We start from the raw sequence: 12,334 nt of genomic DNA, 5'->3' as shown, positions 1-12,334 counted from the left end.
ATGAGGAAGAGCTCCAAGAACACGAAGAACACCCACCTGCTTCTCATCCTCCTTGTCATGGCATTAGGCTTGGCTGCATGGCCATCGACTGTACATGGTGAACTTCATGTGTACATCATCAATGATATGCCTCTAACAGACGTTTTCCTCCACTGCAAATCCAAAAACAATGATCTTGGTCAGAAAAAAGTTCTTATGGGAGAAACATACACGTTTGCTTTCAATGAAAATGCATGGGGGACCACCCTCTTTTGGTGCAACTTCGCCTGGTCCCCCGACGGAAAGACCATAGTGCGTAACAACTACAAGGTCTATGATGCTTATATACAGCCCGGAGTGCATCCCCGAGACTTTTTTTACCGGATGAGAACTGATGGGTTATACCTCGGCCATTGGAGAGAAGGAACATATCATAAGGTCAAAGCTTGGTAAATAGCCTTCGCCAAATTAAATGTTTCTTTTCTCATACCAAGGATGTTATTCTGTTGCCCTTTTGTGTTTTTTTTGAAAGAAAGGTCTTTTGTTTGCCGTTTGGAATAACCACTAATAATTCTCTTTGGCTTATAATAATTATATTAAAAAAAAAAAAAAAAAAAAAAAAAAAAGAGGTTAACTTCAGTTGCTTGTTAAATGTATTCCCCTGGGATCAAAGACTTGGGATGGTTCATGGTGTACAACTATCTATTTTAATAAATATTTTTTGGTCATATGGTTCTTTTTTAAGTTTGAAATATCAGCATTTATTCCCCCTCCTCCCCGGAAATTGCATCAATCCTACGCATTTAATGCGCAGGACTTTCAAGCAAAATTTCAAATCGTTGGATCTGAAATTTCGGTTGAGATTTCGATTAGGTAGCCGAGAGTGGTTTGCTTGACAATCCTGAGCATTAAATGCGCAAGACTGAAGCAAGGTCCCTCCTCTCCTCCTCCCTCTTTATTGGAAAAAAAATTTTAAAGGGAAAAACAACTGATATAATGGTTATTGTAGTCCTCCTTTGTTGAATCTTGGCTTCGACCCTACTTTCCAATCACATTTTTTGCAGTCTATGGACACTAAAAAAATTAGAGCAAATTGCACTTGCACACCCCAAAATGGAGGCCTTAAAGCACTGACACCCCCACTTTATGTTTAAAAAGCACAAAGACCCCAAAATTGGATTTTTGTTGGATATATTTGTCAAATTTATCACTGAAAATAGTTAAATCACTATTTATTTAAAAAATATTTCGATAATAAACAGTGTTTGAAAGGTTTTCAGTGACAAATTTGACAAATATATCCAACAAAAATCCAATTTTGGGGTCTCTGTGCTTTTTAAACATAAAATGGGGGTGTCAGTGCTTTAAAGCCTCCATTTTGGGGTGCCTGTGCAATTTGCTCAAAAATTTAAGTGTTTTTTTAGTATTACTTTCCATTCTCTATTTGCCTATTTAAAAGAAATGAATATAAGAATTCATTTATGGATAAAAATGAAAAATAGTTTGTTTACTTCCAGATTAAACTATGGAGTGAAAAATAAGTTTTTTATGTCAAAATAAAAGATTGATGAGAATGATATTGAAAAATTTGAGAATAGATCGATACTTAGGATTTGGGAGTGAGAAAATGGAGAAACAATAAGGTCTTAGTTTTCATCAAAAAATTTATGTTTACTATTATACCCTCAATTTGTTTATTTTAATACGGCTACATTTAGAAGTCGGGTACAACATTAAGTATAAGATTAATGTAGGGGAATTTTTTTTTTTTTTAACTATACATTCGGCTGTGTATTAATTTGGCAATTAATACACGTATTTACTAACTCTGGTTGGGATTGGTGGGTTTCTTATTTCTTTTATTCATTAATATGTGTTAAATTAAGTAAAATAAATCTTCCTTAATTTGAGTTCAAGACAGATGAATGCATGGTTTTCTCTTCTTTTGGGTGAAGAAAGGCGGAGGTTTATAGCTGTAAAATCTTCTAATCTGTACAAGATTACATATTGTATACATTCCAACAAATTAATACATGCAAATGTATCCCAAAGAGTAAATCTTTTTACATATTATTCCTTGCAACAAATTGATACACGGAAATGTATCCCAAAGAGTCCATCTTTTTTCTACTTTTTCAATTAAATGGACAGCTCACCACATCACCTAATTGTAGATTGATTCAGGCAAATGAAAAACTTGTTAGTAAATTAATTTTAGAAAACAAACATGCTAGAAACTGTGGGAGAGAAGGAGAGAGACGTGAGGAGAGAGAAAGAGAGGGAGAAGACCAGAGAATTTACATGGTCAGTTGAATTCAACCTATGTCCATGGGAGAGTTTCAGATGTTGTCACTATTATAAAGAGTTGTGTACATGGCTTCCTTATATAGAGATAGAGCCTTGTTCATTAGTGTTTTAGGACTCTTGTAGTTGTGATCTTCTAGATACTGTGAGTTATATTGTTTGGATTTACACGAAGATAGGTGTTTTACTTTTAGATTATATAAAATATTAACTAGGGTTTTGCAGCAATTGTAATCTGTATCGAAATCTTCTTTTGGTTGGCTAGAGTGTTTGTGAGTACCAATTGTAGAGACCTTCTTGGATATAGTGGCTAGTCGATAATATAAGGTAAGGAGAGTATAGATTTTTAAAATGGTAGAGACCTTTTTGGTGTCCACTACAATCTTCCCATTTAGATTATGTTGATACGGAATCTCGCTCGTCCTTCCCTGTCAAGAACCTGCAAGATACGAGCTCGACCTTGGAGGGTCGAGGTACGTCTCCGACAAACAAGTCAGTACCAATAATCTGATCTCAATTACTCAATAGAGAATTCAAGTAATTGATCACAAGAAGTATGATTACTTGCCCTCTAGTGTTTACCAGAGGTCTTTATATAGTGTATGGTGATAGAGTTATATTCGGAATAACCTTGCTTTGAGTTATTGTAGGAGAGTAACTCTTTAGAAGAGTCCTTTTACCTAACTAACTCTCTTCTCCAGTTGTTGGGTGGTAGGAGTCTACCTTCATGAGGCCATCTCATACTGCTATTCGGATGGATTTATTAGTGTGGTCGGTCCTACCATGAACCTCCTGGTCGGACCCTGTTAGGTTGCGAACCTGGTCGGATCGGTCAACCGCCGGTTCAGACCGGGGATGTAGAATGACCATTTTAGTCATTAACATAAGCCCCCTAGTCCATTGTGGTCGAGAACTATGTGCTCGGCTCAAGGGAGTATTTTTCATTTAAAGGGTGTATGGTCGGTTCGACCAACACATTTTTCCTCGAAATCTGTAACGTCCTGCTCCTGCATAGCCGTCTTTTACGCACACATATCGACGCACGACCTTCGAAGTTTGTACGTGTGTGACACGTGTCATAGCTGTCGTTTCACAATAAATGTTCGTCATTATGATGAAGAGACTCTTCATCTTCTACCGTTCATCTGAGTGTTCTCCTTGGCCGTCAGATAGGAATTTTTAGTCTCTTGAAATTCCTATCATAGCTGATGACTTATCGTATTCGTTAGATTAGAATCTGCGAATTTTCATAAGTACTATTTCTTCTTCTTCCTTCCTTCTTTTCATTACTTATCTCTGTTTTTTGCTTCTCTGTGTATTCGTCTGCATCTTCTTTTTCTCTGCAACTGTTTGGAGTTGGAGAGTTGTGTTTGAAGTTTCTTCCTTTGTTTGAGATACGAGGGTTGGGTTAAAAGCTTCTAGCCTTCTTTGCTCCATCTCCTCGTTCGTTTGCTTGAAACAAGTAAGTGTCTTCTTCATTTTTATCTCTGCATTTCGAAAGCATGGTTTGTTTTTGGCAGAGTCTTATATGCTCCTTTGTGTTGTTTTTTCTCTGTTCTCTGTCTATGTCTTTTCTCCTTTTTTCTTCATATTCCCTTTATTTTAAAGAATCATGGTAATAGTGAAGAGGAGTTCTGCCATTTTGAAACATAGGAGAGACTTAGAAGAAGGACCCTCTTGTTCTGAAACTCCCGATCACCCTGTAGATCCCGACCTTAGCCATGATGGTAGGTCCGAAGATGTACCCGAGGTCTCTGTTGGTCGAGAGACTCGTAACAGGGATGGTGAGGAGGCAGTGGAGTCCCGTCCTGTTATAGTCGGTCAAAGTGCTCGAGCTCATTTCAAGGCTGAGCGACAACGGTGAAAAGATAGTTTGACCCTTGAGGAGTATAAGCTCGAACAGATCAAGGAGTTGACTCCCGATCACATTGACTATGACCCTTATTCGTCTGGTCCCGACTTCATACCTTCCCAAATGACAGAGGAACGTCTAGAGTACCTTAGAGTAAAGTATGAAATTCCTTCAGATCATAGAATACGCATGCCGACCATATATGAGCGTGCCAACTCTCCTTCCCCGGGGAATTTGCCCTTTACGAGGATGCTCTGAAGAGTGGTTTTCGTCTTCCCGTACACCCCCTGTTTATAGGCATAATGGTACATTTTAAAATGTGTCCGGGAATGTTTGTGCCGAACAGTTGGCGCAATTTCATTTGCTTTTGGGGTTTTTGCCAAAGGGTAGGAGTTCGACCATCCCTGGCTTTGTTCCTCCATTTCTTTATGGCGAAGAGGCAGGAGCAGGACGGTTGGTTTTACCTGTCTAAACGTACCTTCTCCCAATGTGGTTGGGAGGGTAACTTTGTCGGGACGGGGACTCTGCCTTCCAATACCAAGGGTTGGCGTCCCAAATATTTCTTTGTTCGGACGCCGTCCAAACCTTCATTTCCCATTTTCTGGGTTCGTGGACCGACTACAGGTTCCAATGACATCCCTACTTTATCTGGAGCCGAGCAACGTGCTAGGGAGAAGATTCTTCGGCTTCCTTCCGAAGATAAGAACATGTATGCCGTTCAAGGCCATTGTCCGGAATATCCCAATATACTACGTTATTGGGGGTTCCTTCCTGGTGAGTATCTTTGGTTGTTGGTATAGTTTGTAGATGTTCATTTTGTAGCCATCTTGTATTGATCGGGGTTAACTTTTTATCTGTTCCCAGTGATGCTTAATTGGGCAGCCTGTTCCCGGGCAGCTGATGAGGATATGGAAGATGCTGAAGCCCGTATCCCTACCAAGTCTGATCGTGTTCGGTCGGATAAAAAGAAACAAGTGCAATCAAGCCCGAAGAGATCGGCTGATGTGCCTGTTGGGCCTCCCAGGCCGAACAAGAAAAAGGCTGCTGCAGGATCTGAAGTAGATGATGGTGCCTCCCCTTCTGTTCCTCGTGAGGATACCCCGAGCACTCAAACTGCTGACATTCCTTCCAGTGGTCCTTTGAAAGCTGGATCTTATGTTTTGAACAATACAACTGAGGGCACTGAAGTTGCTAAGGCATGGTTGCCGGCAGTACTTCTTCCCACCGACCAACAGTTTCTTCAAAAAATTGGACCCACCCGGACTCAAGATATAATGACTAGGTATGTGGCTTCTGTATAAGATTGTTTTTTCCCGTGCAGTCCTCTTTCCTCATTTTTTTCCCTTTCTTCTTGGTAGGTTGGTTTGTGCCCTATCTCAAGCTTGGGGAGGCAATTTGGAGGCTGCTCGGAGGGATCAATCCACCATTTACCATCTTGATGATAAAGTCAAGGATTTGAATGGTCGGTTGGAGAGTGCAATTGGTGAAAACGCTGCCCTGAGGGACGAGAAAGCTATTACTGATGCTCGGGCTCTATCTGCCGAAGAGCGTATTTCAGTTCTCGAGCATGAGGTTGCAAGTCTGAAGATTTCTCTGGAAAACAAAGATGCTGCCTTTACACAGCTCGAGCAGGGAGAAGGATCAGTTTATAAAAGATTTGACCGATCAACTCGCTCGAGCTTGCCCGACCTCTTTTGAGAATCTTTCCGAGGAATTACGTCGGGATGTGATTCAGAGGTGGGTACGTACTAAAGGTTGCATTGGATTTGTCTCCAAAGTTGTAGCCCCGGGCTTTAAGTATGGTCGGAAGGACGCTTTTTCAAGAGTCGTTGAAAATTATCCGGAAATCGACCTTGGATTGTTACAAAAATATGTCGATCCAAGTATCTTTGACGAGCTTAAGCTTCCTCGACCATCTTGGGCAGTTGGTAAGGATGCTTTCCCTATGCCGAAGAGGGTGGGCGTGCAGGATTTTCTAGACTCCGACTGGGAACCGGCCCCTGAGGAGGGAGATGAAGCCGGTCCCTCAACGACTACTGATCCAGTCGACCTCTTGCCGACCACCAATCCAACCGATGATGAAATTGCCGAATAGCCTTCCTTTTTTCTTTGGGCAATTTATTGTTTGTTGTTTAGGAACAACTTTTTGAACAATGATGAACTTGTAATAGATAGGTTGTTTTGCCAATGTAAACTTTTATTTATTTATGGAAATATCCTCTTTTTGCACAAGTATACGTGTTCGGTAAGATAACCTTGTTTGGCATATTTCCCCCTTTATATCAAGTTTACTTGGTCGGTTTAATACCCTTGTTCGGTAGACAAAGGTTTACTTTTGTATCATCTCAAGCCATGCTGTTCGGTATAGTAAGGTTTTGTTCGGTCAAGAACTAAGTAGTCGTTCAAATTCGTCAACAATGCTGCTCGTCCATAACCCCTTCCTCCCGGGCATGTTAACTTGGTATGATTCTGGAGTTTTTATGCCTAAGAAATTTTAGGTCTTTATTGCCTATCGAGTGTAGGTCTTTTATGCCTTAAGATTCGTAGGGCCTTCCTAGGAATCTCCGGTCTTTTTTGCCTGAGAGTTTCAGGTCTTTTGGCTCTTGCACGAGAGTTTCAGAGTCTTTTCCTTTCGAGAATTTCAGGTCTTTTGCTCGAGAATCAAGCTTTTCTGTTCTCGCGAGAATTTCAGTCTTTTACTTTGAGAATTTCAGGTCTTTTACTGAGATTGCTTTTGCCCGAGAATTTCGTTTTTCCCTCTGAGAATTTCAAGTCTTTTCTGCCTGAGAATTTCAGGTCTTTTCCTTGAGTGTCATGTTGAAGTTGAGTAATAATTTGTACGAATGTCTTTATTTATATATAAAAACTAATATGACTTCTTGGGATTATGAATCTCCCATGTTGTCTACATACTGAAATAAATGGCAAAACTGGAATGAAACGCTCAAAATTTGTCGTGTTTACGACTTTCTCAGATGCTATTCTTATTGAGTATTTCCTGAGATTGTTCGAATTCCATGATCGAGGGATCCTGTCGCTCGTCTCCGGATCTTGTAAATGATATGCTCCGGGGGCGACTTGTCGTATAACTATGTATGGTCCTTCCCAATTTGGGGATAACTTCCCTTGATTGGTCGGATCTGAAGCATCTGTTCGGCGAAGTACCAGTTCGCCTGGCAAGTATTGTTCATTTCGAACCTTTGCATTATAATATGTCGCTATTCTTCTTTGATATTCTTCAAGACGGAACTGGGCTTTGTCCCTTACTTCGTCAATCAGATCCAGATTGGTTCGCATTCCTTCGATGTTTGCTTCTTCTTCGAATTCTATTTCTCGAAGTGATCCAATTTGGATTTCTACTGGGACTCTGGCTTCTGCTCCATACGCTAGTCGGAATGGAGATTCTCCTGTGGTCGTCCTGGGAGTTGTTCGGTACGACCACAGTACACTAGGTAGTTCATCTACCCATCTCCCTTTCAGCTGGTCGAGCCTTTTCTTGAGTCCGTCGAGCATGGTTCTATTAGTAACTTCGACCTGGCCGTTACTTTGGGGATAAGCTACTGAAGAAAATCTATGCTCGATCCCTTGTTCTTTGCAGAATGTTGAGAATGCTGCATTCTCGAACTGCTTTCCATGGTCGGTTACTAATATTTTTGGAACTCCATATCTGTATGATATATTATGCTTGACAAAACGCTTCATCTCCTCAGCTCGTGACGATAGTTGCAAGGGGTTCAGCTTCTACCCACTTTGTAAAGTAGTCTATTGCTACTACCAAGTATTCTCTTCCTCCTGATGCTTTAGGTAATTTCCCTACCAGGTCTATTCCCCATCTTGCAAAAGGTATTGGGGATAGAGTTGATGTTAAAGGGACTGCGGGGATATGGGAGATCTTTGCATGTGCTTGGCACTTGTCACACTTCTTGACGAAGTCTTTGGCATCTGCTTCTAAGGTCGGCCAATAGAATCCTTGGCGTATAATTGTATTAGAGAGTGTTCGGGATCCTACGTGAGATCCGCAGGTTCCTTCATGAACTTCTCTTAACACATTTGTAGCTTCTACTGGTCCCAAACATCTTAGAAGTGGTCGAGTGAATGATCTTTTGTATAATAGTCCGTCCCTGATGGTGAACCTGGCTGCTCGTTGTCTTATTGCCCGAGCGATTTTTTGGTCTTCTGGGAGCTGGTCGTTGTCAAGATAATGTATGATCGGCTCCATCCACCCCAGGTCGGTTGAAATTTGCATATGGTCGACCTTGTTTATGCTAGGGCTATCCAGTTCTTCAAGGTAGATCACTGGTGCTTGGACATTCATTCCTTCCGTAGCCAAGCGGGATAATGAATCAGCCTGGTCGTTTTCAACCCTTGGTACTTGAGTTATTTCTAGCTCTTTAAAGTACTGTTTGTAGTTGTTGACCAGGTTCAGGTATTTCTCCATTCTTCTTTCTTTGGCTCCATAAACTCCCTTCACCTGATTTACAATCAGCTGTGAATCACTTTTGATCTCCAGATGTTGAATGCTTAGAGCTTTGGCCATCCTGAGTCCTGCTAACATAGCTTCATATTCAGCCTCATTGTTGGATGCTTTGAACTTGAAGCGAAGGGCATATTTTATTTCAAATCCCCCAGGGCTCTTCATTAATAGGCCTGCTCCACTCCCTTGCGAGTTGCTCGATCCGTCCACGAACAGAGTCCATCTTTTGATTGATTCTACCCCTTGCTCGTCCTCCTCTTGACTTGTTTCTTGTTTTTCAACAATGAAGTCTGCCAGGGATTGAGCTTTGATGCTTGGTCGGGGTTTGAATTCTATTTGATGTTCGCTCAATTCCACGGCCCATGTCACCATCCTTCCGGCCAGGTCTGGTCGGTGAAGAATTTTTTTGAGTGGTAAATTCGTCATCACTGTAATGGGATGAGATTGGAAATATGGACGGAGTTTTCTGGCCGCTATAACCAATGCCAGGGCCTGTTTGTCTACTTCTGGGTAGCGAGTCTCGGCATCATTCAGGACATGACTGACATAGTAGACAGGTTGTTGTATGTTATCCTCTTCTTGCACGAGAACTGCACTAACCGCTACCGACGAAGCGGCTAAATATAGTTGTAGCTCCTTCTTTCTGGTCGGCATTACAAGCAAGGGTGGTCTAGATAGTTTGTCTTTTAGATCCTCAAATGCTCCCTGGCATTCATCATTCCAGATGTTTCCTTTTTGACCTGCTACCTGCTTTAAAATTTTGAAAAATGGCAGGCATTTCTCCCCTGATCTAGAAATAAATCTATTCAGTGCTGCCACCCGACCAGTTAGGCATTGGACCTCTCTGATGGTTTTGGGTGCTTTCATATCCAAAATTGCCCTGATTTTCTCAGGATTGGCTTCGATTCCTCTTTGGGATACCATGAACCCGAGGAATTTGCCCGAAGATACCCCGAAAGCACACTTTTCAGGATTGAGCTTCATCTTGTATTTCCGGAGTACTTTGAATACTTCTGCCAGGTCAGTCAGATGATTTTCTTTTGAGATGCTTTTCACCAGCATGTCGTCCACATACACTTCCATATTCCGACCAATTTGATGTTTGAAAATTTTATTTACCGCTCTTTGGTATGTTGCTCCCGCATTTTTTAGACCGAAAGGCATTACTTTATAGTAATAGCTGTCCCTATCAGTCATGAATGCCGTATGCTTTTCGTCATCAGGATGCATAAGGATTTGATTGTATCCTGAATATGCATCCATGAAACTGAGCATTTCGTGTCCTGCCGTTGCATCTATAAGAAGGTCGATTCTTGGTAGTGGATAGTGGTCCTTTGGGCAGGCTTTGTTGAGATCTGTGTAATCAGTACACATCCGCCATTTCCCGTTTGCTTTTTTGACCATTACCACATTAGCTAGCCATTGCGGGTGGTCTGTGCGTTTTATAAAGCCAGATTGTTTTAGCTTTTGCACTTCAGTTCGAATGGCTTCATGTTTTTCAATGGCGAAGTTTCTTCTTTTCTGAACAACCGGAATTGCCTGTGGATCAATACAGAGTTTATGCTCAGCCACCTCCCTGTCGATCCCTTGCATATCTTCAGCCGACCAAGCGAAAACATCATAATTCTTTTTTAGAAACTCAGTGAGCTCTGATTTGAATTTTGCTTCTTGCTCGGAACCGATCATGGTACCTTGCTCATTCTGGTCGGGATTGAAGTGGATTCTTTCTAGTTTTTCCACTGGTTCAGCTCTTTGCAAGGTTTCTTCATCGCGGTCGTCTCTAACTTCAATGGTCATGGTCGACTTCGTCCGTTTCTTTTTCCGCATGTAGTCGTTGTAACTTTGCCGGCTACTTTTCTGGTCGGCTACACATTCTCCAATTCCCTCAGTGGTCGGGAATTTCATCTTCACGTGTAGCGAGGAGACCACTGCTTCAAGTGCACAAAGGGTTGGTCGTCCTATGATTGCATTGTATGCTGATAAATCTCGTACGACCATAAAATTAGTCTGTATGATTCTATCTCGTGGGTGCTCTCCAATCCGTAGCTCTAATCGGATCGTTCCTTCTGCTCGGGTTGATGATCCCGTGAAACCATAAAGCTGGGTTTCGCATGGGACGAGCATGTTTTCTTTTAGCTTCATCTTTTTGAACGCATCTAAAGATAATATGTCTGTTGACGATCCAGTGTCTACCAGCACTCTATGAATTTCAGTTCCTTCCAGGAGGATTTTGACTACCAAGGCATCATCATGAGGGATTGTGATATCCCGTAGATCCTCGGAAGAGAAAATTATTGGCTCAGTAGATATATTTTTATGGGTTTCAGTATTCCCAATATATCGTACTTTTCTTTTCGCTTGTCGATTTGATTCTTCTGTCGGACCACCAAATACAGTATAGACTAGAGATCTTTTTCTTTGTTTTTCATCCGCCTCAGGTCGGCGTTTGGCCGGACTTCTTCTTTCTTCTCTGTGGCTCGACCTTTCTCTCTTCGGGATAGGGTTGTCCTGTGGTCGGCCATCTTCTTTAGATTGGATATACTTCTTTAAGTGTCCTCGGGAGATTAAGTTTTCTATCTCCGTCTTTAGATTTTTGCAATCGTCCGTCCAATGGCCGTGATCTTTGTGATATTCACAATACTTTCGTTTATCACGTTTTCCTGGCGGTGCTCGGATTTTATCCGGCCACTTCATATGTCCTTGATTTTTGATTTGCATCAAGATTTCGGATATTCTTGTATTCAGTGGTGGGAGATTACTAATCTCTTGCTTTTTTGGGGATTCTGCTCGAGCTTTCTTGGTCGAGCTTATCCCTAACATCCTGGTCGATTGAGCCCTTTCTCGACTGCTTCTTCTTTCGGCCCTTGGTTCTCTTTTTCGAGATTCTATGGTTTCCGAAATCTCTGCTTGTTTGTGACATCTTTCGTTCAGTTCTGCATATGTTTTTGGCATATCTTGGAGCAGTCGCTCTAGCAATCCTTCATGAGTAATTCCTTGGTATAACGCATGAAAGGCAATTTTCTCATCCATGCTTTCAATTTGAATGGTAAGATTATTGAATCTTTGAAGGAAACTTCGGATAGATTCCGTTCTACCTTGTTTTATAGCAAACAAAGTATCTTCTCTTTTTTTCAACCCGACTCCTCCTTGGAAGCGCAGCACAAACACTCGTCCTAGTTGATCGAAACTCATAATCGAACCGCTTGGCAGTGCCGGGAACCAGTCCAATGCGGAACCAGTTAAAGAGGCTGCAAAACTTTGGCACATGGCTGCCTCATTATGCTTATAAATTGACATGGTCGATCTGTAGCGAGTGATGTGATGTTTTGGACATTGCGATCCATCAAACAGTATGAAAGTTGGGCATTTGAAACTCTTTGGTATTTCCGCCTCAGAGATAGCTTGGATGAAAGGATCCTCTTTTAGAAAAGCATATAGCTCTTCTTTCTTTGGATCGTTTAACTTGTTTACCTTCTCGTCTAACTCTTTGATTTGTTTGCTCAAACGATCTTCCCGCTTGCTCGGTCCGGACTCAACTCTCTTGTTTTTTGGTTCTTTGAGAGGATCGTTGCTACTTCCACGGTCATGATCTTCATTGAACAGAGGATCTTTATTTGGAATTTCTTTCTCAGATGCCCGGGATTTTTCGCCTACCTTCTCTTTTGACTTCTGTCCGTCTTCTAGAGATGGTCGAGGCGTTCGATCAGGATGGACCGAGTGGTTAT

The 12,334-nt window shown here is 41.6% G+C and overlaps 1 protein-coding gene across 1 annotated transcript; it reads left to right on the top strand.

The window, feature by feature from the left end:
• Positions 1 to 432, top strand: LOC148999108 (S-protein homolog 21-like). The gene has a single exon (XM_089141465.1). The coding sequence runs from the start codon at positions 1 to 3 to the stop codon at positions 430 to 432; it is 432 nt and encodes a 143-aa protein (XP_088997591.1).
• Positions 433 to 12,334: the final 11,902 nt, after the last annotated feature.

Source organism: Hakea prostrata, unplaced genomic scaffold, assembly GCF_041222555.1.
Source record: "Hakea prostrata isolate BN-2017 unplaced genomic scaffold, UWA_Hpros_2 contig_42, whole genome shotgun sequence".
Taxonomy (NCBI): Eukaryota; Viridiplantae; Streptophyta; class Magnoliopsida; order Proteales; family Proteaceae; genus Hakea; species Hakea prostrata.
This window is presented reverse-complemented; position numbering and strand designations above follow the sequence as displayed.